Below are 27,553 nucleotides of genomic sequence, written 5' to 3' on the forward strand. Positions count from 1 at the left end.
CGTTTCGTGTAGAGACCCTTCTTAAGTTACTCCAACATTTTGTGCCTACCCCCAAGGACGATTGTCAGTTTATGTCTTCCAAAGATTTTGAAGTTGGTTCTGATCACCTTACAGTTACAAAGAGTTAACATGAATCGTCTTGCCTAGTGAGAAGGTTGACGCGTGTGTGCTCCATCTTGAAGGGAAGAAATACTCATCTTTAAAATAATTCTTCCCCAGTGTATATAGGAACCTGATTTTAATTGAAAACTGGATGTTCGAGGGCTTTGCAAATGTGGCACCAGCAAGGAGATGATGAGCAGCCATGTTTAGAGGCCAGGTGCTTTGTAGAATCCTCTATGAGGACCAGGAGGAGCAATTATGATCTTCCACCCAATTCCTCCTCCTGCCCGCACTTCCTCAGGGAAAGTCCCTGCAGTTTGTGATCTCTCCTCACTACAGCTATTGACCTATTCTTCACCCTCTTTAACCCCTTCATACTAAGTAACCTCCCATTCCTTTCCACCTACAGGTGCTGCTCCACCCATTGAGTTCCCCCGGCAGATTGATTGTTGCTCTAATATCTGAAATCTCTTGTGCCTCCCATTATAAGCTTCCTTGCTTATCAAATTCCAACAATGGTAGCCTTTGTGTCCCTGTTCCTCATTGTCATCCCCCAGCAGCCGTCGCCACCATCAACCTCTCCTCCCTCCACCTGAGTACGTCTGCCTTTTATTTCCCTTGTCTGCTTCAACCAAGCATCCACCCGCTTCTGTCTTACAACTGCACCTTTCCCCTTTCCACATCAAGATCTCTCTGCCCATCATTGCTCATCCCTCTTCAGCCCACCTATTACTTCGGAGACCATGTTTCACCCCCTCCCTCCACTCCCTCTCCTTTCCTCCGGCTGCTCTTAGTTCTGATGCAGGGTCTCAACCTTAAAACGTTGACAACTATTTTCTCCCATAGATACTACTCAACAAACCAAGTTCCCCCCGCAGTTTGTTGTTTGCTTTTAAGTTGCTTTATGCCCATGCCTTGCAACTCATAAAACTGGCAATCATAGCCAGCGGCCAATCTGTGTGATGACCAGTTTGTAAATGGAATAAAATATTAATGTTGATTAATTTAATTTCTTGCGTATTTTGATGTCGAGACTTACTGCGCTCAAATTGTCAGAATTCATGCGTGCAATCGCAACATCATAGCAAGGTGTCTGGCTCCATTTGCCGTTATCTTTCTTATGGTCTTCATGGTATTTAAGCTGCAAGAAAATGAAATTGCATATTAATTTGATTTTTTTTTTAAGGCAGGCAAATTTGACATAACATTTTATGAAGGCATTTCGCAAACGATTTCAAAACCTATGAGTATAGTTGGAAACATCACTTGGGTTTAACACAAATTAAAATTCTATCAAAGTCACCAGAAAAGTTCTAAATCATTGGGTGAGTAACTCAGATATCTGACTGTTCTCTAAAATGCTGCACAAATTCTGGGCAATTAGAGATGGATGATTACTACCAGTAATTACCCTGTGAGTGAATGAAAAGAAGCTCAGAAAAATGTTGATTCATATATTCTTCTTGAGGGTAAAGGAATTTCAATGTAATCTTTGGATGCAAGCAGTAATGCAGTGGTGCCTTGCTCAATTGATTCAGTGTGGACTAAAACTCCCTGGCTTTTGACCATGCCTGAGGCTTTGCTTCTGTTTGTGGTGTTTTTGATGTTTCTTTATTTCACAAGTCTTTTCCTACTATTTTTTTGTGATTGTTATTTTTGGTGTGTATTAACTTTTTTGTCAATGATTAGTGATGTACAGCACTTTGTTGCAGCTATGTTTGTTTTTAAAGTGCTCTATAGATAAAATTATTATTATTATTATTATTATTATTATTATTATTATTATTATAATAATTATTATTATTATTATTTCCCACATCCCAATCAAAATGTAATAAATATTTAGGTGGTACCATTGAAATAGTCTAGCGGAAAATATTTTATATACTCAGCAGGTGTCCACATCTCTGGAAAATAAACTGAGTCAATGTTTCAGATTGGAGTCCTGTTTTTTCCCCACAAAAGCAGCCTGATCCATTGAGTATTTCCAGCATGATCTGCTTTATTTTAGATTTCCAACATCCACTGTTTTTTTTGGTTTTGAGATAATCTAACAATCTGAATAGAACTTGAACATCAGACCAGGATGGAGGTTAATTCAAGATGGTTAAAGGTAAGTAATGATCAATTTGCATCCCCTTTGATTATGGAGTGCTGCTGATATAATTAATATAAAATATACTCCTATCACAAACCGTTTTCCACAGAGAATATCCTCTCTTATGCAACACCATTGAAAAATCCACTTGACATTGAAAAGTAAAGTGTTAAATTTTCATAAAACTTAAAATACCATTGAGGAAAAACTGATAATTCAATTAATTAAATCTGACCCTGCCTGCTCATTGAATGATAAACTATTCAATTTTTGAAAGGTCATTAATTGAATTTATATTCCACTGGTAGCCTTGTCATTGAACTGCTACTGTCCTGCTTGGATTTTTTTTAATGATAACACTAACCGCCAAGCAATCTTCATGAAATGTTTTTTCTTCCTTTAAGCTCTATACTATTACGTTTCATCCTCCATCATCCTCAGAATCCATGACTTTGAACATTATCACAGAGCTTCTCCCTGTTACACTCCAAATCTCCCACAACTCCTTCCTCTATTTATAAGTCATTCATGTGACTTTTCAGTTAACCTCTGACCACTTCCTTATATCCATCACCTGCCAAATTCTACATTCCCTTCCAATCTCATTCCCATCTACGTTCACTCCAACTGTAGGAAATCTTGAACGCACCATTTAAATACTAGTATTCACACCCAATCCTTCTGAAACAACCAGTCTATTCAACTACAATCTCTCCTTCACCAATAACACCCTTTCACTCTCACATCCTGTTCAGCCCCTGTATTTCCTCATCTCTAAGCTGGAAGGGATGCAAACTTGAGCTTACTTGGCCCTTGAGGGAATACATCTCCATCAATAACATAAGCAATAGCAAGAAATGCATCAGGTGAGAGAAACTTACAATTTCATGTCATCAACACAAAGTATTAACTCTGTTTCTCAAAATTTAAAGAAGGATCGTTGACCTGATACATCAACCCTGTTTATTTTTTCCACAGATACTTCTAGTCTTGCTAAATAATTCTAATATTTTCTATTTTTAATTTCAGATTTCCAGCATCTGTATATTTTGCATTTGAATCTCCAATAATATCTCTATGTCTTAATGTCCATCTCTATTCTTCCACCAAATATGGTGATGTCTTCCTGTTACTCATTTATGTTATCTCCTTGACCATAGAATTCAAAGACACAAAGTTATGTTTCACATGCAGCTCCTCATTTCCCAACACCATCCCTTCAGCATATCACATTGAGTCTCAAACTGCCATTTGACATCCAATTTTCTCCTGGTAAACAAAGCCAACATCTTTCGACTCCACCGCTTACCTTTTCTTCTTCTATTCTTCCCAACTATGACATTAGGTTCAAACAGGCTGTTCATAACATTGGTGTTCCATTCATTCCTGAGTTATGCTCTGATCCATATGCGGCCCATCATAAAACAATACCACACCACCATAGTTATTTTATCCATGCCTTTGTTGATGACAGGCACATTTATTCCAATGCTTACCTAGCTAAACTCACTTCTTCCACTCACTATCTCTGTTTTCTGCATCTTGTCCATTACTCCCTGTTCATGTTGACTTGCTTTAGATCAACAAATAAAATGTCCTAGCTCTTAAAGCCAATCCGTGGCTCTAAGCCTATCGCCAGCTCCAAGCCACAGTGTTCCTGCAACTATGACAATATTATGTGTTCTACAACCTTTGTTCCCAACATTAATAGCCTGAAAAATCTTATTTTGGAATTACCTCACTATAACTCCACTCTCCTTCTGGCTTAAAGCCATCTTTCAAACCCAATATGCTTCAGACCCTCCGACCTATTTTTTGTCCGATTATGCCTTTGGTGAAATGACTTGAAGCATTTATCTCCCCTTGAGATGAAATGAGAATGGTGCTACTCACATCACTGAGATGGTTGAAATTCGTTTTGGCCAACTTCATGTCCGGTGGCTCTGCCAGTGATGTGTACTTTGACATTCGTTCATTGTGTCCTTTCTTGTATTCAATCTAGACAGAAGAAGAAAAGCATTCAAAGAGTGAAAGTCAATGATTCTGAGGAAAAAAATGTTTTTAATTGCTGACCATTTATGTGCTTCATGCTTTAACATTTATCATACAGTCAATAAAAATAATAATATTTAATAAGGAACAGTGTACAATGCTGAGCACAGAAAATCTGTCTATGTACTTAATTGAAAGTGTAGTGCATTCGATAAGGATGTAGAAGTCAAGGAATTCCTCTTGGTCTTTTTTTTCCTTTTAACTGTTCCGTGCATTGATATTATAACCATATAAGTTCACTTTAGTTTAGAGATACAAAACAAAAACAGGTCCTTCGGCCCATCGGGTCTGCGCCAACCAGCGATCCCCACATAATAACACTATGCTACACACATTATCAAAGGTATCAAAGGTATTTTATTAGTCACATTCACATACACCGAGGTGTAATGAAGTGAAATGCTTTTTGCCATTTTGCAGCACACCAAAGTATACAGACATAACACCAATGAAAGTCTTAAACACAAAGAACATCCCCCCACAATGGCTCCCACCATGAGGGAAGGCACAAAGTCCAGTCCCCGACCCCAGTTCACCCATAGTCGGGCCTATTGAGGCCTCCACAGTTGCCTCTATGGAGGCCCGATGTTCCTGGCCGTTCTCGCCGGGTGGTGGTGCTCCGGCGTCGGGAGAGTCCTCACAGTGGCATGGGAACCCTGGAACGGCCGCCTCCGTACTGGAGGCCGCGACTTCCGAAGCCGACAAGGACGCGCTGGTTGGAGCTCCACTACTGGCGATCTCATCTAGAGATCCCAGGCTCCCGGTGTAAAGTTCAGCGCCGCCGCCCGCAGCTGGCCGCTCCTCAGACCCGCAGCTCCGCGATGTTGTTCCCGGTGGTCTCAGCTCACCGGAGCTCCAGCGCGGCGACCCAGGCAAGGCATCACCCGCTCCACGATAGCGCCCCAGCGCTGTGCTGCCGCCGAAGCCGAGGTTCTGTGCGGTCCCCGACAGGAAACGCCGCTCTAGGCCCGCTGGTAGGCCGCGAGGACGGGTCGAAGCTGCAGCCCGGAGAAAAGCTGCCTCTCCGACCAGGTAGGGACCCTGAAAGGTAGTTTCCCCCTTCCCTCCCCCACCCCCCATATAAAAAAGTCTAGACCTCCAAACAAAACACTTTAACTAACTAAAAATAAAAATAAAACAGTGGAAAGACAGACAACTGCTGGCAGGGCAGCCGTGCACAGGACAGCGCCCCCGGATACTTTAGGGATACTTTTTACATTTACCAAACCAATTTACCTACATACCTGTACGTCTTTGGAGTGTGGGAGGCAGTAAAACAAATTGTGCCATCTGGCCCGGTAAGTTTTATCACCATCATTGGTCTTTTTCTCCCAGAGAGTTGTGAATTTATGGAATTCCCTGCCACAGAGGGCAGTGGAGGCCAAGTCACTGGATGGATTTTTAAGAGAGAGTTAGATAGAGCTCTAGGGGCTAGTGGAGTCAAGGGATATGGGGAGAAGGCAGGCACGGGTTATTGATAGGGGACGATCAGCCATGATCACAATGAATGGCGATGCTGGCTCGAAGGGCCGAATGGCCTCCTCCTGCATCTATTTTCTATGTTTCTATGTCTTTTTTTGGTGATAAGTGAAAGTAATTGCAGCACACTTCAATGCTTGTGTTCATTGTATGGAAACCTCCTTTAACTAACATACCCAAGTAGGTGTGACCAAATTACTTACATCACTCAGGGCTTTCTGAGCACTGGCAACACGTCTCAGCTCTGGACTGTCTGTGTACGGATAATAGAAAGGCTTTTCTTCCTCCCAAGCTTCTTTATACAATTTCTTCCAGCGAAAGAGAAGGAATAAAATCATGTCAGTTCAGTGTTTAAGGTTTCAACGATAACAGTGGCAATAGTTGGGATGAAAAATACGGTTTAAAAATAATTGTTTTTTTTAAGAATAGGTCCACACTGCAGGTGAGCAACAGGAGGTCATCAATAATAATGCAAAACTTGCAGAGTTCTGGAACAGAGCAAAAGCCCCCATATCAGCATGACATCTTTGAAAGCACTTTAGAGCAGGTAAAGCAGACCAATTCCTAAAGATTTGGTCTCCTTTTATCGACTTATTACAAGTATATGGTGCAACATAACCCTGGAAATTAACTGTTTCAGAATTGGGTGAGGGGTGTGGAAAGATATGAAGCAGGTATATCCCTTGTCCCTTTTATTTTTTTCTGTTTTGTTTTCTTCTTATTTTTTTATTGTCTGTTTTTTCTCGGTATTTTTTCCCCTCTCTCTTTATATCTTTACGGGTTCTTTCTATCTATTCTTTCACGAACTATCAATATCACTACTTTACTTAACTTTCTCTTTCCTTCTCTTTTCTGCTTCTGTTACTTTTCTTTTATTAAATTTAAAACATGAAGTTGTACACGAAATGTATTATGTTATACACGGTTTATACTACTGTACATTGCTTCTAATAAAAATATTTGTATTTAAAAAAAGCACTTTGCTCAACCCATTGACTTTTCTCCAATCATCCCACCATGAGGAAGAGATTATTGTAATATATCTATGCTATAATTTTTCCACACAGCGTATTCTCAATTGTTGTCATATTATTGGGAAGGAGATAAAAGAAAACACAGTGCAGCCTGAAGACAAGGCTACTCCATCTCACCCCTATACTTCCTGATCATCTCTAGAATTACCCAAGTCATGCCTGGGACCAAGGTTACTAGGAGTCACTTCATTTTCTGATTCATCTGTTTTTAAGCCATTTAACAGAGATCTTAGTACATGTTGATCTCAATAGACCATGGGAGCATCGGGTAAAACTAAATTTTCTGAACTAAAATTTACAGATAACTTTTGTAAATAATGTTGTAGATAAAGTTGTAAAATAACATGGCAAAACAAGTTACATCTCTGCAAAAACAAAACTTGCAACATAGCAACTTTAATCTACTAATTAATACTATCTATCCAATGGCTTGCATACTCAGACCTGATTTCTACAATTCAAAAAATACTGTCTGCAAAATAACGATAAACATAGGCACTGAATATCTTTCCATTCCCATCTTCTCAGCATTCCCACCAATGTTTACCAATAGTATCCTCTACTGGAGTAAATCTTGTTGTGATGTATCTATCCTCCTTCAAACACCAATGTCCACAGAGGTGCCTACTTTAACATAGAAAAACAATCAATGGAAAGGTCTTTTGGCTACACTATTAGCCTCCACAAACATGAAGATCCAGACCCTAATCTTTGCCTGAACCTCTGCACATCAGGTGAAGTCAGACAAGGCATTATCAACTGTACACTTTGTGTAAATGAAACAAGAGAGATGAAATCCCAACCTTTTAACCTCAGATCATTTATGGCCTTGCAGATTTAAGATGGCATTTGTACCTTCACAAAACCTAGCCCGGAAACTTGCACAGTTCACACAGGTGGAGCCCACCTGTTTGCGGTCCTCGAAATAAGACTCCCACCAGACTCATACAATAGCCCTCAATAATGTTGCTCTTTCTCGCAATAACAATTAATATTGTGACCGTTTTAAAACCAGACAATTATGCAGGCAAAAGATCAGGAGAGCAACATTTGCTCAACAATTGCCAAGGCTCAGTTTGATAGATTGATTCAATTACCTGACTGAAAGCTTCGGCAAATTTCACAGCTCGCACTAACTCAGGTGCATCACATGGCAATTGGTAGACGTCCTTTGATTCTTCCCATTTTTGTTTATACAGCACCTGTTTATTCAAGCAGATGAATGGGGGTGTCACTAATCTCATGTCGCATATGCAGCAAAATGACAATGTTAAATAAAATGATGTATGATATAAAATTCATTAGGCTCAGATAGTAAAATGCAAGCTTTGTTACCTTGCTAACCAACTGTGAGACCTTTTTAGCATGTTCAATGTCCCGGGCTGTCCCATCAACATGACACATCGTCCTTGCCTTATCACCATCTGCACGATACTTAACCTTTATAATGAAAACAAATAAGAAATTACAATTTTTCCAAACAAATGCATTGAGTTTACAGTAATGATACAGTCACTCAACTAACTTCCCAAAAGAATGTATATGTTCCCAGACTTCTCCCACTCTTTTTCAGTCATTGCCATCAATATATCCTTTTATCCCTTTCACTGTCCTCTGGTTATTTAGCCTTGCTATTTGACTCAACCATTTTGGTGCATTACACATAGTTACTGCTCCTTGAGTATATGTGTTCTCGTGAATGTTCCTCTGGAGGTCTTTTATAGTGATGCCCTCCAGGTGCCAGAAAACATTCTAAGTCCATTAAATGAAATTATTCATCTCCTTCTGCATTTTTTCCTCATAATCATTGCAATCCAATGTTTAGTATCGCCCACAATTTTGAGAATGGAACTTCCAAACCCCAAGCCAAATCATTGATTTTTAACAGTGGCCCCAATGTTATTTCTGTGAAATGCAACTTCCTACTTTCTGCTGGCATCTGTAATCACCTTTCACCACACTTCTATGCTTTCTGTTTTATACTCAGTTTGAGATTCCTTCCCAAAATTTCATTCTGGATGAGGCAAGATTAAGCCTCCCTCCAAATAATTGTTCAAAACTTAAATGTGAGATGTAAAGTTATGGATACAAATGTATATTTCCTTCCTATAACATTAAGAGAGGGAGCTGGAAGCCATTCCACAATCTGTCATTTCTAAGGTTCATGCAACCTTTATCCCCGACTTCACACATCCCATGCTTTATTATGAGCCTATGGTGAATATTTTCTAATAATCCAGATATACTATACCTACGACTGCAGACTCATTACGTTCTCTCACTGTGTCAACGGATCTAAAAAGGCTCACAAAGTCTGATCTTATTTTTTTCTAATTCATGCTGACCATTATTATTTTTTATTTGTTTCTCAGTGTTATTCTGAACATGCTATGACTCCATGACTCCATGAAAGCAGCTCACCATCACGTTCTCAAGGATAATCACAAATGACAACAAATGTTGGCCATGTCATTAATGCCAGATCTCAAAAAAAGCAAAAACAAATTTAAATAGCCCTTCTGCCATTGCATTTGTGATATTGTTTCTGCTATTGTTATATGGAGGAATAAATATTGAATCAAATTAATTAGAGAAAGAATCTTTCCAAAACATTTTAGATTTATTCTTGGCTAGGGATTTGGCCTCATTGTCATTGCAGGTCTAACAGATAGTAATTTAGTGCTAGTACCAGAATGAATAAAAGATTAAAAGATTAATCTGTTTTGGAGTAGCAGAGGAGGAGAAATAAAGGAATTAAATTAACGCAAGTTTTGAATATCCAATTTTTTGTACAATATATGGATTAATTATGTGTTACATTCTTCAGTGGATCATAGGATCATAGGATAGGATAGGTTCTTTATTGTCATTATAACATGTAAACATGTACAACAAAATTAAAAATGCCAACCAGTCAGTGCACCATTCACACATTGTCTAAAAGCTAACGATACGTAAAAGAGAATATCTGAAATAAACAACTAAAATAAATAACATGAAAAAAACAAGCATAAACACACAACCATACATTCTTCTGTTGATTGCACAATCCATTTGGTATGTAGCTCATTTGGTGGCTATATTAAGTGTAGTTATTGCTGTGGGATAAAAAATGTTTTTGAGTCTGTTTGTCCTTGTCCTCATTGATCTGTACCGTCTGCCTGACGGCAACAGTTCAAACAGGGAGTGTCCGGGGTGGGAAATGTCCTTTATAATGTTCTGGGATTTCTTGAGACAGTGGGAACTGTGTAGGTCCTCCAAGGTGAGGAGAGGGCAGCCGACAATCTTCTGGGCGTTGTCAATGGTCCTCTGGAGCGCTTTCCTCTGAGTCGCTGTGCAGCTGGTGTACCACATGCATACACCGTATGTTAGGATGCTCTCTATGGAGCACCGATAAAAGGACAGCAGCAGTCTCTGAGCGATGTTGTTCTTCCTGAGCACCCTCAGGAAGTGCAGTCTCTGCTGGACCTTTTTCAGCAGCGCAGTTGTTCACGCTCCATGTCAGGTCCTCCTCAATGTGGATTCCCAGGAAGCGGAAATCCGCCACCCTCTCCACACAGTCCCCTCTGATGATTAATGGTGTAATGTCCGTTTTCTTCTTCCTGAAGTCTATTATGAGCTCCTTGGTCTTTGAGGTGTTGAGGAGCAGGTTATTCTCTCCACACCACACTGTCAGCTGCTCCACTTCATCCCTGTAGGCGTACTCGTCCCCCCCGGAGATGAGCCCCACCACCGTGGTGTCATCCGCGAATTTGACAATGGTGTTACTGTGGTGGGCGGGGGTGCAGTCATATGTGTAGATGGTGTAAAGCAGGGGGCTCAGCACGCAGCCCTGTGGAGAGCTGGTACTGAAGCTGAGGGCCGTGGATGTGTGATGGCCCATGCCACCAACCAACAATATTAACCAGTTTCCTACCTCACTGAGCTGTTGCTGAACCTTGCGAATTCTCCTTAATTCCGGTGTGTCGGAAGTGACAGCGTAAGGTTTCCCTTTCTCGCTTTCAAATTGCTCCTTGTATTTGTTCTGTAAAAGATAGCAATGTTAAGCCAAATTTATCAAATAAATTTTTGAGATTTTCAAAAATCAAGTCTGCAACCTGTGTTATCCCATCAGATAAAGCATAACTAATAAGTTTAATTTGACACCAAATCCCTCACCTGGTTTGCCAGGTTCATATCTGGAACCCCAAGTATTCAAAACAAAGTTTAGCCAACGGCCATTTTCATACTCTGGGTAATTAGCATCTTGTTCCCTATGATGATTTTCAATGGACATTATGATGATGAAAAAAGCAAGGTGATCAATTGGATAGTCCTGAAAAGCCCATCTTCTTAAGGGGGCAATAACATGCCAAGAAGATTGAACATTTTTAAATAGCCTAAGTGTCCAAGTGATATTCCCACAAATAATTCACAATATAACATGATTTTTATATCTAATTTACCTACATTAATTTATAGGCCAAATGGAAGGAATTTAGTGTTCAACCCGTTGCTGTCAAAATCCAGCACTGTAAATGCTCCTATGCCACTGTGCCAGCCTTTTAAATCGGCTGTTCTAGTGATGGAACATTTATTCATGTGGAACGTGCTGGTTTAGAACGTTGACATCGCGCTGGATTAGTGCCCTCAAAAATGCAATATTAGAAAAACATAAAAAGAAAATACTGCGGGATAAATAAAAAGCCCGTAAAATGAAAACTACTAAAAGGCGCTACTAGATAAGTTACTTGAATATACAGAACTGGTTATATATATGCCCCAGTTTTAATTGACCTAAAAATGAGTAGGTACATACCTTTAATAGTTTGCTTTATAAAACCCTGGGGCTGCGAGAGGTTGCGGAGTGAACGAGAGCTTTTAAAACTATTATATCTATTATTCGAGACCTATAAAACTAATAATAGCTTTTGCGACCGGGTGTTACAGCGATTCTCCGTTAATGATTTACTAGGCTGAACATCTGCGATTGGAACAGCCTAGTAAAAATCGCGTTTTAAACCCGCCCCCTCCAAACAGCGCCAAAATCACACACAAGGGGTGGGGCAGATGCTCAGCCACGATTCAGGTAGAGGTTTTGTAACATACCTATAAAAGAGATCATTATCAGTCTTCGCCAACTATTAAACCTGTAAAACGCCCCAAATGCTTGCAAAGGTCTTGCATCTTCACGATCGTTGTAATTTTAATTACAGTATTCATTTAATTAAACAATTAAACCTTAAAAAATATATAGATAATGATTCTCCAGGGCTTAGATGTAATGCCCTCATCAGGCATTGCCATAACACACAGGTGAAGGAAGCTCTCCTCAACAAGGTGTCAGATGGATTGACCATTGAAGAAAAACATGCAGTGCCACTAAATGGATACATATTTCATACCGAACTGAATAGATCCTTCATCTTTTCACTGTGTTCCAGGTAAGGGGTCATATACATTGACGTGTCAACCTTCTTTTTCTTTTTCGTTTTCCGGACAGGCAGCCCCGAGTCAGATTGTTCATGGTGAACCTTAAAAAGTGAATGAAACAGAATTAGTTCTTCCTCAAGAACAAGTGAATCGCTCCACGCCAAATATTCTCCCTTCACTTGACTTGACATTGTTCTCACCTCCCGAATGATTGTCTGGGGCCCTGAGACCTGATTGGAAAAAAAAACACACCAGTTTAGGAGCTGAATGGATGGCCAGATTTTCCACAGCACACGGAATTAATTCTATAACTATAAACCAAGAATGCTCAAACTTCTTTGATTTGAAAGAAGTTAGAGCAGAGGAATGAGGGCGCAAGTGGTTATCATCACTCCATGCACGTTACTCCACGGCACATTGAGGCTGTTGGGCATGTGCACCCACATCAAGTGCTTAGCCTTGCTGCAATATTAACTAAAAGACCTGACCTTACCTGGACCACCACTGGAGCCAAGGAGTATATCATCCTCCAGGTATTCGTCTTCGTAGGTGTCTTGGAGTCCCAATGGCCTCAACTCATGATCTCTCATGGATGGTCTCCCATCACCCAAGTTTCACCCATCTCTCCACATCCCGCCCTTCCAATCTTTCCCCAAGGTTCCATCTACTCTCTGCTTTCCAAATTCCTTTGATCAGGCATCCCCACCAGTAACACCACCAACCATCCTCTCTGTAATCTACGAGACCTGTTCCTCAAGGCTACCTCCATAATTGTGGAGAGATTCTATTACATGTGACATCTTGGGCCCCAGTGTGTGCTAGTATGTGTACTTGGCGAGCCAAGCCAAGAATGTGGGCATTCCCCTATAAACAAATTCATCACCAAGTATTCCCAATTATCTTGTTCTCACCTCTCGAATGACCGTTCGTGGTTCCGAATACTTGGAGGAAAGAAAAGCAATAATTTAGAGACTGAATAAATCATTGCATTTGGTGTCATCACACTGGATGTTTTCTTTCCTTTTATTAAATGTTTCTCCAGTTATCCTTACCTCTGTTCTCACCTCCCGAATAATTGTTTGAGGTCCTGAGCCCTAGTGGAAAATCAGACAAATTGGCTATTCAATAGCTTATAAAAAACGACTCTCTTACTCAATCTCATTTAACAATGTACAGTAATATTTCCCAATTATTGTTCTCACCTCGTGCATACTAATTTGTGGCTGAAGTCTCATAGGAAACAAAATATCACTCAGAAGCTATAAATGTGTCGCAAGATATGCAATAAAACAAGAACTAATTCTACAAATTGAGACAAGCACCCTCCAATATTTGCAAATTATTTAACTTCATTATCGTTCTCACCTTTCGAATGATGGTATGTGATTCTGGGACCTTGTGGGAAAGGAGAATGTTAATTGAAGAACTAAATTAAAGGTGTCACGTTTTCACCAGCAACATTTACATGTGGTAATTTTGCTGAGTCTGCATTGATCTGCTTAAAGTTGCCATGCAGTATCAAGTCTGCTACAAAACATTCAATAGAACAATTGCTTTACTTTGGTGCAGATAGCAACATTCATTAGCAAGCACAAAGCTTTGCTAACATTAAAATAAACAGAACATGCAAAATAAATATTCAGGAGATGTCTAGCAAGAAAAGATAGACACAAAAAACTGGAGTAACTCAGTGGGTCACACAGCATCTCTGAAGAAAAGGAACAGGTGACATCGAGAGTTACTCCAGTTTTTTGTGTCTATGTTTACTTTAAACCAGCATCTGCAGTTTCTTCCTACACAAGCAGCGAGAATAGCACTTTTTATTCTACACCAGATGTTTATTTTTCGATAAACATGTTAATTGATTTGCAATTCTTCCAGCTTTAAAGACCACACTTTTCTAAAAATATATTTTCTGTAGCATTGAGATGCTGTTGTAGGCAAGTGCCCTTCTTCAAGTAAGAGGAATTAATGAAAACGGAAGCTTCCTGTCAACATTGTGAAGAGCTCACAACAATAAATCCCGTCCTAATTGTACAGTTACTGCAATCATAAGCTGGAATCTTAGACCCTAACGAGATCCTGCATCTCATGTTATTAACCTTGCTGATTACTGCAAAGTAGTAAATGCTGCGCGCATCAGACATACCATGCATCATGACCAAACAGAGCATCCAAAAGCATTGAACAATCTATTTAAACATCCATGGGTCAACCTTCCACCAGGCGGATACTTACTGAATGCAGTTCCCACCATGTTACAGGGTGACACCGGAGAAAAACGTATGAAATTGTTTGCAGTTATCATAAAGTTTGAGCAATTGCAGCACCATATTATCCAAAATTACCAGGTGAACCAACATTAATCATTTGGACTAAGAGCATTGGAATTTGCTATGATGTGGAATTCCCCATATTTATATTGTGACAGGGAAACTTACTGGGTTTCAAATCCATCCATTTGCTTTTTGTCCAGACTATTTTCAGCAGATCACTGATTCCAAACTTGAAATTATTTCAATTAAATTCTAGATCCTGATTCAGATTTGTTTAACTAACCATGCTTCTTTTAAGCTGCAATATGAGACTAGAAATGTGCCTTAGCATAGACTCAGTGTAAATGTATAATTTATCTGCACTTGCACAGTAGACATCTTCTATCAGTTCATTCTGTGGAATTCTCTGCCACAGAAGGTAGTTGAGGCCAGTTCATTGGCTATCTTTAAGAGGGAGTTAGATGTGGCCCTTGTGGCTAAAGGGATCATGGTATATGGAGAGAAGGCAGGTACAGGATACCGAGTTGGATGATCAGCCATGATCATATTGAATGGCGGTGCAGGCTCAAAGGGCCAAATGGCCTCCTCCTGCACCTATTTTCTATGTTTCTATTTTAATTCCCTTTTCCATTCCTAAACGAACCTGTGCTGTCTGTCCACGGGTTCCACAACTGCCACGCACAAAATGGAAGAACAGCACTGCATGTTCTACTTGAGCAACCTATAACCCAACAGCATGAACACTGAAATTGGGAAATCCCACCCCCTACATTTCTTTCTTTTTAGAACTTTCTAGAACTTTCTTTCTACTCCCGCTGCACCCATCACCCAATTCCTTTCCCCTCCTCCAACCGCTCATCTCCCACCCCTTCCGATTGAGTCACTCATTTTCCTTTCTCCTCCCGTTTTTCTCTCAGCCCACTCGCCCATTGTCTTCCACTTACTATTTCTCTCTGGTACTACATTTCACTCTCCATCTTATCAGATCCCACATCTGTGCCTTATTATCCATTCCACTTTACCTCCAGCCCTGGTTACTATTTCCACCCATCTATCATTTATCTGCCTTCACCTGAATCCACCTAGCACATGCCCCGTCCCTTCCCCTCACCACTTTCTCTCCCAACTTTCTGCTCCATCAATCTGAAGAAGGGTACCAACCCGAAACATCATCTGTCCATGTCTCTCCGCAGATGCTGTCTGGCCCACTGAGTTCTTCCAGGGTTTTGTCTTTTGCTTTTCCATCAGCTCTCCTTGATCCCTATGCTGCTCAACATTACTGCCATTACCCCAAAGTAGAGCAAGTAATGTGTGCATACCAGTTGGCAACCTGACATGCAAAATAAATGTTACTTGATTTTGTGTCACTTGATTTTGTGTCAACAAGACTTTGAGCCATCAGTATCAGTGACCACTGTGGCAATATGAGGCAGGGACAGCATCACTGAACATAGCACCTGTTGAGTACTAAACAAAGCTTGATACAAGAGTTCACCAGCATCAATGGTAAACTTCAAAATGACTTCAAGCCAAAAGTATGACTAAATGATCAGTGCATTTACATGCGCATTAAAATGGCAGTAACGTTGCCCAATAGTAAACAAAATACCTAAGTCAGTTCTACCAAGTATCCTTAACAAAGGAGGACAGTCAAGATATTAAAGAATAGGAAAGACAAAATGTTTATTGAGTCATTACAGTCGATGACACTAATTAATCAATGCTCAGATCAGAAAATTGAAATTAGACCAAAAAGTAGTTCAAAAAGACGTGTCAAAGAACATAGAACATAGAACAGTACAGCACAAGTATATGAGGCTCTTCAGCTTCATCTCATCTGCCTGTACACGACTTGTATCCCTCTATTCCTTGCTCATCCATGTGCTTATTTAAAATGGAAAAGGCATTGGAAAAGTAGGGAGAAAGATTCCAGGATCCCTATATTGATACAGTGGGTCACAATGCCCATATTCATATCAGGCTAGATACAAATGAATCTATTGTAGGCCAAATTGGAAGGAGGATTAGACAAATTGGAAAACAATGTTTCAGTAAAGACAATTCAAAGTGACAACAATCCAACTGTAATAGTGCCTAAAGTGGACAAAGTCTGTTCTGCCAAATTTTGATTAAAATGTGATGTTGAATCAAGCAGTTCTCTACATTGCAGAATTGTCATGCCAAATTAGATCACCAAAGGATTAGTTTCACCCTGGCCTCTCCCTCTTCTCCCCTCTACCATCAGACAAAAGGCACAGAAATAAGAAAGCGCACGCCACCAGGTTCAGGAACAGTTTCTTCCCAGCTGTTATCAGGCAACTGAATCATCCTATCAAAACCAGAGGGCAGTGCTGAACTACCATCTACCTCATTGGCGACCCTTGGACTCTCCTTGATTGGACTTTGCTGACCTAACCTTGAACTAAGCGTTATTCCCTTATCATGTATCTATACCCTGTAAATGGACTGATTGTAATCATGTATTGTCTTTCCGCTGACTGGATAGCACGCAACAAAAGATTTTCACCGTACCTCGGTACTCGTGACAATAAACAAAACTCAAACGAAACAGTCCCATGCATTTGCTTGGTTGAATGTGGACAAAGGGAGCCTGACATGTTTGACAATTAAGAATAGAATAGAATAGAATAGAATAGAATAGAATAGAATAGAATGCCTTTTATTGTCATTCAAACAGACAAGGTTTGAACGAAATATCATTCCTGCAGTCATGACATTACAAAAAAACCAAGACAAAACCAAGACACACACTTAACCCAATTTACACAAACATCCATCACAGTGAATCTCCAACACCTCCTCACTGTGATGGAAGGCAAAAGTCTTATCTCTTCCCTTTATTTTTCTCTCGTCCAGGTCCAACTCCAGCAGTCCAACTGCAGCGTCGAGGCGACTGGGGCTCACAATGTTCAAGCCCCCGGCGGGCGATGGTAAGTCCTGCGACCATTTAAGCCGCGCGAGGCGATGTTAGGCCCCGCTCTGAGTCATTTAAACCCCGTGATTCTGGCGGGAGAAGTTGCCGTTGCGGGAGCTCCGAAAAGCAGTCTCCCACCAGGGACCTGTGAGCTCCCGATGTTCCTGTCCACCGGGCCTGTGGCCAAAGCCTCTGAACCTCTGAAGTCGGGTTGCAGCTGCGCGCCACCACAGCTCTCCCCGCTCCGAAGTCGGCCAGCTCCACGATGGCGAGTCCGCAGGCTCCGCGATTGGAGCCCCCAGGTGGGAGCCATTTTCCCTTCAAGATTTCATGGAACAGAGCTCAATTAGGTTTTGACTGTTCTGTTCATTATTAACTCAGTGGGAGTATAATGTAGCATTGTACTGGAGTTTGTAAGGAACTACAGATGCTGGTTTACCCCGAAGATAGACACAAAATGCTGGAGTAACTCAGCGGGACAGGCAGCATCTCTGGATAGAAGGAGTGGGTGACATTTCGGTCTCGGTCCAGAGATGCTTACTGCCAGCCCCTGCTGAGTTACTCCAGCATTTGGTGTCTATCTTTAGTCTATGTGAATGCATAACATATGTGCAGTGTAGTTAGTGCTGAAGATGCACATTTTCAGCAACTCTCTGTGCCTCCCCATAATTCTCAATAATACCAGCACAAGCTACAGTTAGAACAAGTAGCATGGGCAATTGTCCTCACTAATGACTCGGATTCCTGCCGAGCTGTTGGTACATTGGCATAAATCAGATTGATTCCTGGTTTGAATTACTCACAGGAGAGCTATCATGGAGATAGTAATCATCACAAGCTATATCCAAGCATGAGAAATTTGCTTACTTCTGCCTAGACCCTAATCTTTCAGCAGCTGTGTTCTCCATCCGGAAAAACCAAAGGGTTTGTTCACATTTTTGATCACTCTGGTAAATTGAAGATAAGCAAACCGCACGTTGTATAGCACAATGGCTGCAGTTTCAGTCTTTGCATAGCAAGCAGCAGCGGCAGGCTGCATAATTCTGCTTTCTGATCTTTATCATAAAATAATTTTAAAAACTATAAAACATTCAATAGCTTATTGTCATGCAATTTTGCGAACTTGATCTTTCAGCCCAGTGCTCATGTAAGGAACGCACATAAATTGCTGCTTCATGCATGCCTGTACAGGCAGTTACCTTTGCTACCTCTTTAATCTCTGTAATCTGTTTTCCCATTGTCATCTCCTCACCTCCATAAGTATAGTGCTACAATGGGGCAAATCCCACATAAAATCAAAACCAAAATTGTAACACTTTTTATCCAGGTATTTTCCAGCTCTGTGTGAGTCCATTAAAAATCCTGCAGTTTAAAATACCCCTGAACATTTTTATTCCAATTTATGCTTAGGAGATCTGTTTCACTGAATCCATTTACATAGGAACATAGTAGCAGAAATGTACCTTTGAGTCTATACTACCATTCTGTTAAAAACATTGTTATTCGACCACTCTTATTTTATTCCATACGGATTAATATCCTTTTCTAATGAAAATGTTGGTATGATCTCACATCATAGTTTTCTGGGAAAGAGTGTTCCAAATTTCCTCTTGCCAGGAGCAGAGATCATGTCAACTCTTGAAAAGGAGTGTTGATGGTATCATGGAATGAATGATGGAATGGTAACCACGCAGAAAAACGTTCAGATTGTTGTACTTCTCAACAAGAGAAATGGAACTATGCCCAGACCTACACACTTTCTTCATTGTCTTGGAATGCTCTTTTCCTTTCACCTTTGTGTGAAATAAGATGGGCCATAGTTACTAAATGAGATCAAAAATACTGTTCTGTAGAGGATAAATATCAGTGAGTGTTTTGAACAGCTTTATCGGGGATATTAATTACCAATCTCTAGATGTGCCAATGCAGACGTCTATCATTGTATTCTTGCGTCTAGGTAATAGTTATGCGATAAGTCAACATTTTAATATTTGAACATACAATCAATGCTGACATTTCAATGTTGCAAAATTAGGAGGGCACAGTGGCGCAGCAGTGGAGTTGCTGCCTTATGCCCCTGTCCCACTTAGGAGACCTGTACGGAAACCTCTGGAGACTTTGGGCCCCACCCAAGGTTTCCATGCGGTTCCCGGAGGTTGCAGGTGGTTGCCGGAGGTTGCAGGTAGTGGAAGCAGGTAGGGAGACTGACAAAAACCTCTGGGAACCTCCGGGAACCGCACGGAAACCTTGGGTGGGGCCCAAAGTCTCCAGAGGTTTCCGTTCAGGTCTCCTAAGTGGGACAGGGGCATTACAACTCCAGGGACCCGGGTTCAATTCTGATTACGGATGCTGTCTGTACGGAGTTTATACTTCTCTCTAAGACTGCATAGATTATCTCCGGGTGCTCCAGTTTCCTCCCACACTCCATAGGCGTGCAGGTTTGGAAGTTAGTTAGGTTCAGTAACATTGTAAACTGACCCTAGTGTGTAGGATAGTGCTAATGCACAGGGTGATCGCTGGTCAGTGTGGACTCGGTGATTCCACGCTGTATCTCTAAAGTCTAAAACGCCTGTGCTGGAGGAACTCAGTGGGCCAGACAGAATCTGTGCAGGGAATGGACAGATGACATTTCGGGTTGGGACCCTGCAATGTTAAAACATCACCTTCTCTTCAGCTGGATAATAACGTCTTCCTGACAGTATCTGAACAAGGACGGTGGAATGTTCTGCCAGTAATGATTCCTCAGCAAACAATATAAAAATAAATCACCTGCTCATCATTTCAGAGTGGTTCGTGGGAGCGTTTTATGCACCAATTAGCTGCTGCATTTCCTACAATGCAACACTGACTACTTCTCAAATGTAATCTGTTGGTTTGAAGCACATTGGGACATCCACTGGCAGTGGAAAATTTTAAATTATTGTCTTTTTCTTCTCCTGCAGTTTTCAATGGTTTACCGGTCGGCATCTGAGATTTTTTTTAACTTTTTCTTTTTTCAGTGTCTGAACACCACTGCCAAGGCCAGACATTTTGGTCTGTTGCTAATTACCCTTGAGAAGTTGTGGGTGGATTGATGAACCTTTTAAAAATCAGTCGCATTGGGACGGTTTGGGAGGTGCATGTAGCACAAACCAGGTGAGGATGGCAGACTTCCTCCCCCGAACCTCATATCTGCTCAACAGCTGTCCCTTTACCTCCCCCCTTGACTCCATCCAAAGACCCCGACTGTCTTTTCAGGTGAGGCACCTCCTCCAACCTCATCTACTGTATCTGCTGTTCCAGGTGTCAACTCCTGTACATCGGCGAAATCAAGCGCAGGCTCGGCGATCATTTCGCTGAACACCCCCACTCAGTCCGCCTTAACCTACCTGATCTCCCGGTTGCTCAGCACTTTAACTCCCCCTCCCATTCCCAATCTGACCTTTCTGTCCTGGGCCTCCTCCATTTTCAGAGTGAGGCCCAGTTCAAATTGGAGGAAAAGCACCTCATATTTCGCTGAGGTAGCTTACACCCCAGCGGTATGAACATTAACTCCTCTAACTTCAAATATCCCTTGCTTTCCATCTCTCTCCATCTCCTCCCCATTCCCAGTTCTCCCACCAGTCTTACTGTCTCCAACTACATTCTATTTCTGTCCCGCCCACTCCACTGACATCAGTCTGAAGAAGGGTCTCGACCCGAAACGTCACCCATTCCTTTTCTCCAGAGATGTTGCCTGTCCCGCTGAGTTACTCCAGCATTTAGTGTCTACCTTTGATTTAAACCAACATCTGAAGTTCTTTCCTACACACCTCATATCTAACACACACAAATATCACTGGTCTGGAATCCAGCAGAGAAATGTGCACAGTACTCATTGCAGGGAAGCATTTACACAATTTTACAGCCAAGGACATTAGGCCCCTTGTGATCCTTGATGCTGACACCTTGAAACATCTAAATGATTATCATTACTCTCCTTGGCTACTTACCAAATGCTTTATTTTATTTTGCCCTTTTCAACTTATTATTAAATCTGGTTCCACGACCTTTTCTGGATAATGACAAACAACAACTCTCTGATTCTGAAGAAGGGTCTTGATTTGAAACGTCACCCATTCCTTTTCTCCAGAGATACTGCTGAATTACTCCAGCTTTTTGTGTCTCTCCTCGGTTTAAACCAGCATCTGCAGTTCATTCCTAACACACTCTCTCATTCCTCCTATGATTCTTTTTCTCATTATCCTACATCATATTCCTTTGGTTACTGACATGCCACTCTCATCCTTTGTAAAAATGCTTGATAATTTTGAAAACCTCTATTAAAGCTCTCCTTCATCATCGAAAGGATTTAGCTTTACAAATCTCTGCATAAAAACGAGCCCTTATTTACAGGGAATTGATTTGCCTTGCTGAAGTTGTGTTACATGTCTAGAAAGAACAGAGGGAAACCAACAGAAGCAATTTTCTGTCAATTACTGGGGTAGAATCTGAAATGAACTAAAAAAAAAGAGACAGGGTTCTGAATACCTCAGTTACTTGAGGGAAACAAATGCTGGACAAACAATGAAAGAGAGAAGGGAACCTAAAACAATTGGACCACACTCTAGGATAAAAAAACAAATTGTAAAGCTGGTCAAAACTAGGCCTACGGCATATCTATGTAAAATTGTTTCAGAACATAGAATAGTACAGTGCAGAAGGCCATTCAGCCTATGATCTCTGTGCTGTTCATGATGCCAAATTAATCTAGACCCTTCTGCCTGCACATATCCCTCCATTCTCTGCATGTTCATGTGCCTATTTAAAAGCCTCTTACACAACACAATAGCATTTGCTTCCACCACCACTGCCCCTGGCAGCTCATTGCAGGTACCTACCACTCTCTGTGTAAAACAAAGACAATATCCTGCACATCTCCTTTAAATTTACCACTTCACTTTTAAGCTCTAGTATTTGAAATTTTTACCCTGGGGGGAAAAAAATATTCTGATTGCCTACATCATCTATGCCTCTCATAACTTTATAAACATTTCTTAGGTCTCTTCTCAGCCTCCAACATTCCAGAGAAAACAACTTAAATGTTCAACCTCTCCTCATAGGAAATGCTTTCTAATAGAAACATAGGAAAATAGGTGCAGGTGTTGGCCATTCGGCCACATCTAACTCCCTCTTAAATATAGCCAATGAGCTGGCCTCAACTACCTTCTGTGGCAGAGAATTCCAGAGATTCACCACTCTCTGAGTGAAAAAGAAATTTCTCAGCAATATCCCAGCAATTTTTATTTGCACTCTCTCCATAGTCTCCACATCCTTCCTGTTCTGAGGCAACCAGAATAGCACACAATACTCCAAATGTGGCCTGACCAAAGTTTTATACAGTTGCAAGAAGCCCTCAAGAATTCACCTAATAATTAGGTGCCCCATCTAAACCTCTTGCACTAAGGGCATCCCAGTCAATATTGGTGAACAACCTTAAAACAGCCTTTTGTTTTTACACCTTTTCATAATCTGTATATGCACTTGTTCCTCTGATTTCTGCTGGCTACTGGGAGACCTGTAGTATACCCTTCTCAGAGTGATTGCACCCGTCTTAATTTTGAGTTCGACTCATGTTGCCTCAGTGGATGAACCCTCTAGTATGTCCTCTCTGACTGCAGCTGTGAAATGTCCCTGATTAGTAATGGAACTGCTCTGCCTCTTTACCTCCCTCTCTATTACATTAGAAGCATCAAATCTCCAGAACTTTGAGCTCCCAGTCCTGTCCCTCTCACAATCTAGTCTTTTGTAATGACCCGCAAAATCATAGCTCCATGCACTGATCCAGGCTCTAAGTTCATCCGCTTTATACATAATATTCCTCATATTGAAATAATTATGCCTATCGGTCTCTCTACACTCATTAACCTGTCCCTGTCTGTTCTTCCTTTCAGACGTACTTAGCCTAACTTTTGCCTTTCCCTCAATCCCTCCACAAGCTGCTCTGGTTCCAATCCTCCTGCCACTCTTGTTTAAATGCTCCTGAGTAGTAGTAATAAACCACCTTACAAAGTGTTAGAGCAATGCCTACTATGAAGAGGCTCTCCTCAGTTACTCCAGCACTTTGTGTCTTTTTTTTTTTGTAAGTCAGCATCTGGAGTTCCTTGGTTCCCTGCAAGGAACCAATATTCTTGCAGGTAAACAAGGAACTGCAGATGCGTAGGAAGGAACTGCGGATGCTGGTTTAAATGGAAGATAGACACAAAATGCTGGAGTAACTCAGCGGGACGGGCAGCATCTCTGGAGAGAAAGAATGGATGAGGTTTCGGGTCGAGATCCTTCTTCAGAGCTGCAGATGCTGGTTTAGAAAAAAGAAGATACAAAGTGCTAGACTAATTGAGGAGTGCTTTGTCAAAGTAGGCATTACTCTAGTAATGCCTCCAGTTCAGACGCAACCCAATCAAACACATTTTAGTATGCGAGAGTTGCAAGAAAAAAAACACTTATTTTATAAAATAATTAGTTACATTTAATTAAATTAAAGATTTTAAATTCCCAGGTTCTACTGTGGTCATGGTGAATGATATTTGGATTTATTCCACATGCCATCAAAATCATCTCCAGCTACCATAGCTTTATCATGATGTCAATAGCAATATTAGGTTACATGAATAAACTGCTCAGATGACCTTTCGCAAACCCTATAGTGTTACCTGATTCACATCATACATTTTGAACCTGTTATTGTGTGCCCTGGTCTATTCATGTAGGTTTAGCTCATTGCAACCAGCCTGAGGATCACTTCTATTTCCTGCACTAGACTAGAATCACCAGTCATTTTTGTAGGTGACGCAGTATAACAACCTAACATTTCAAATTTAAATACTGCATGGACTCTCTCCAGAGCTGGAACTTGGACATTATCAAGAAAACAATGTCAAAATAAAACAAATAAGGCCTGTTTGAAAAAACAATTCTTTGCAGTGATCTTTGAATTAATGTTTTAACCACGCAAAGTATTATTGCCCATTTCATAGACTTTAACACAAAATGGCTTGGATGAATGTTTGAATAATGGAGGATGAATTTGGGAAGCAGATTGTGAGAGATTAGTAACAAGAGTGTGGAAGACCAGCCGATGACCAACTACCATTAGCACAGAATGCAATAGAGACATAGATCTGGTGCATGACACCTTCATTTAGTTACAGCACAGTTAAACATGCATGCAGAATGGAATGAATTGAGATTATTCTATACAATAAGACAGTCTAAAAGACAGCAGATTTATCTCACATTAACAACATAATAATAGTATCCCAGTTTATAAATAATCAGCAGGAAACATGTTCCCGATGTTGATGGAGTCTGGAACCAGGGGCCACAGTTTAAGAATAAGCCATTTGAACAGAGATGAGGAAATACTTTTTCAACCAGAGAGTTGTGAGTCTGTGGAATACTCTGCCTCATAGGGCGGTGGTGGCCGGTTCTCTGGATGCTTTCAAGAGGGAGTTAAGCCCATGTCCTACTTTCCGGAGTTACTCATGAATTCTCCCGAGTTTTCCGCTTGATTCAAACTCGGGGAATGTCCGTAGCGAGTCCGTAGGATGCCGTAGGAGTCCGTAGATATTTCGTAGCGACTCGTACTGCCAGCCATAGGTACTCAGGGCATCAGGTAAGTTGGGAGGTACACAAAAATGCTGGAGAAACTCAGCGGGTGCAGCAGCATCTATGGAGCTAAGGAAATAGGCAACGTTTCGGGCCGAAACTCTTCTTTTGTGTACCTTCGATTTTCCAGCATCTGCAGTTCCTTCTTAAACAGGTAAGTCGGGACGTTTTTTTGCATATTGATAAATGTCCACGAGTAAAAAAAATAGCCCCAAGTACCTACGGATGGCATCTCCGAGTTTGAATCAAGGGGAAAACTCGGGGGAATTCGTGAGTAACTCGGGAAAGTGGGGCAGGGGCTTAAGATAGTGGAGTCAGGGGATATAGGGAGAAGGCAGGGCATGGGGTACTGATTGTGGATGATCAGCCATGATCACATTTAATGGCGGTGCTGGCTCGAAGGGCCAAATGGCCTACTCCTGCACCTATTGTCTATTGATTTTTTTATTTTAAATAAACAAAGTAATTCGATTTCCCCCCCATGACTGCTTTAAATTCCTCACCAAGTGAATGAGGCAGATGATGAATTGAAGTACTTTGAAAACTTAACATGGGAACAGCTGGCTAAACTGTTTTTACCCTTCCATAAAGCACAGCTTTATGTTACCATGAGGTGTTTAAATACTATCTGTGAATTGAATTCTCATTAAAGCAGAATATCAAATAGAATTTCAACTCACAAGGATTGACAGCCCCTATAAAAATGCAAGAATCGCACAGCAGTGATATAATTAAACAGATGGAACAATTCCAATGGGTATTAATGGATTAGTTCTCGCAGTCAATGAGTGATCCACAAGATGGGATGAAGCAAAAATCCAAAATGACAGAAAATTATGAGCTCAAAAATATTGAGAAAGTTTTACTTATGAAGATTGCAAAATTAAATCAAGAAACTGCTCAAAACACAAATAATAACCAGCAACTTTTACAATGAACATTTAGTGGAATGTTCCCAGCAATGCTAATTATTCATTATAGATAAGCTTTTCACTGATGTGAGGCCAGTTACACCGTATTCATGTTTCAGCATATAATGGACTATTCTTGTTCATTTCAAAATGGTGGCTACCGATGAAACCAAAACCAGAAGGGTAACAATTTAGCCAGAAAATTTAGTTACGCACAATTCTTATTAAGTATCGTTCAGAACACATTCTGCTCTACCAATAGCTTGAGAATTGACTTTTCAGGCTGTTTTAACTGGGATGTTGCATTTTTATGTGAACTCAGCATGCCTTTCCTAAGTGCTGACACCCAACGCAGTCCCAGACATGGAAAAATAGCGTTAAATTATATCGCAGAAAGTAGATTGAAAATTGGTTTTGTGCTTTATTTTATCACTAGAATGTCTTAAGGGAAATATTTTGTTAGGTTTTTGGGCAGAAGGAATTATTTTCTTTATTTAAATATTATTTTTTTGATTTTTACATGACCAAAGTAATTGGATATTTTTTCCAATGAGTGCTTTAAATTCCTCACTAAGTGAGTTAGGCAGATGATTAACTTTTCAATGTAAAATGCATGCTTCAACTTAAGAGTTGCCTACACACACAAATTTGGTTAATGAAGATTTAAAAAAGATAATTTAGTGTAAATGTAACAGGATCATTTTGTTAGTTAATTTTTGGACACATTTGTCTGCTGTGGATTGATTTCATGAGGCCACTAACTACTTTCAGCTGCCAAATATGAATGACTGCTTGATAAATCAGTGGGCCAAAAAATTGGTTTCTACTGCAATTTTAAAAAAAAATTACCGTGATGTTTTATTGAGATTTTGAAAACAATCTGCCTACAATTATTAGTAAAGTGGATCAGAGGCAATTAGTTTTAAGTGCTTGCTATTAAGATAACTTTGCATTGCGAGAATGAATTTATTGATTTATTTCCAGAAAATTACACTTCTGTATGGTATTCCATCCTTACCGTTACAGTCTCTTCCACTTCATACTCTTCATATTCTTCATATTCCTCATATTCGTCCTCATCTTCCATTTTTACTGTCTGTCAGATTCTAAACCAGATGTAAAAAAAAATGCATGGGACAAAATATTGGAGAAACGAGTGGCATTTATTTCTATGGAGTCCGCAATAGTATCCTCAAATACCGAGTTTGGAGGAGCCCAACATACAGATCTAGGAAGACATATAGCCAACGGCAGACATACCATGAACAAAAATACTTGCTAGACGTCAGCGGTTAAGTATAAACGTCGACCTCACAGAAATGAGACCAGGCACTATCCAATTGCTGTAGGAATCTATTCCCTTACGTTTCTGCAAATCTTTAATTTAGTACCGTAAAAATAGGGAGAAATTACATTAGTGGCTCACGTCAAATCATTAAATCAAGCGAACCACCACTGATGCTGATGCACAATTTTGACTTTCAGGAATGATTTGCTTGTTAGGTCAACAGTAGGGCACAGTGGGTTGCTCAGTTAGGGAGAAAGGGAGGGAACTGGCCCGATCAGGCATTGAGGGATTCCAACAGCTGGTACTCAGTCTAGAGTTATGTATCATATAAGTTAATACT

General features: G+C 40.6%; 1 protein-coding gene across 1 annotated transcript in view; it reads right to left on the reverse strand.

Moving 5' to 3' along the window:
* Positions 1-27,553, reverse strand: part of neb (nebulin) — a 229,493-nt gene that overhangs the window by 201,246 nt on the left and 694 nt on the right. Inside the window, 11 exon segments of the mRNA XM_055638822.1 lie at positions 1,142-1,243; positions 4,094-4,198; positions 5,935-6,039; positions 7,863-7,967; positions 8,101-8,205; positions 10,682-10,789; positions 12,150-12,278; positions 12,378-12,407; positions 13,089-13,118; positions 13,230-13,271; positions 26,944-27,031. Coding sequence (XP_055494797.1) covers positions 1,142-1,243; positions 4,094-4,198; positions 5,935-6,039; positions 7,863-7,967; positions 8,101-8,205; positions 10,682-10,789; positions 12,150-12,278; positions 12,378-12,407; positions 13,089-13,118; positions 13,230-13,271; positions 26,944-27,012 — 930 coding nt within the window. The 5' untranslated portion in view covers positions 27,013-27,031.

The sequence above is a fragment of the Leucoraja erinacea genome, chromosome 7 (genome assembly GCF_028641065.1).
Source record: "Leucoraja erinacea ecotype New England chromosome 7, Leri_hhj_1, whole genome shotgun sequence".
Taxonomy (NCBI): Eukaryota; Metazoa; Chordata; class Chondrichthyes; order Rajiformes; family Rajidae; genus Leucoraja; species Leucoraja erinaceus.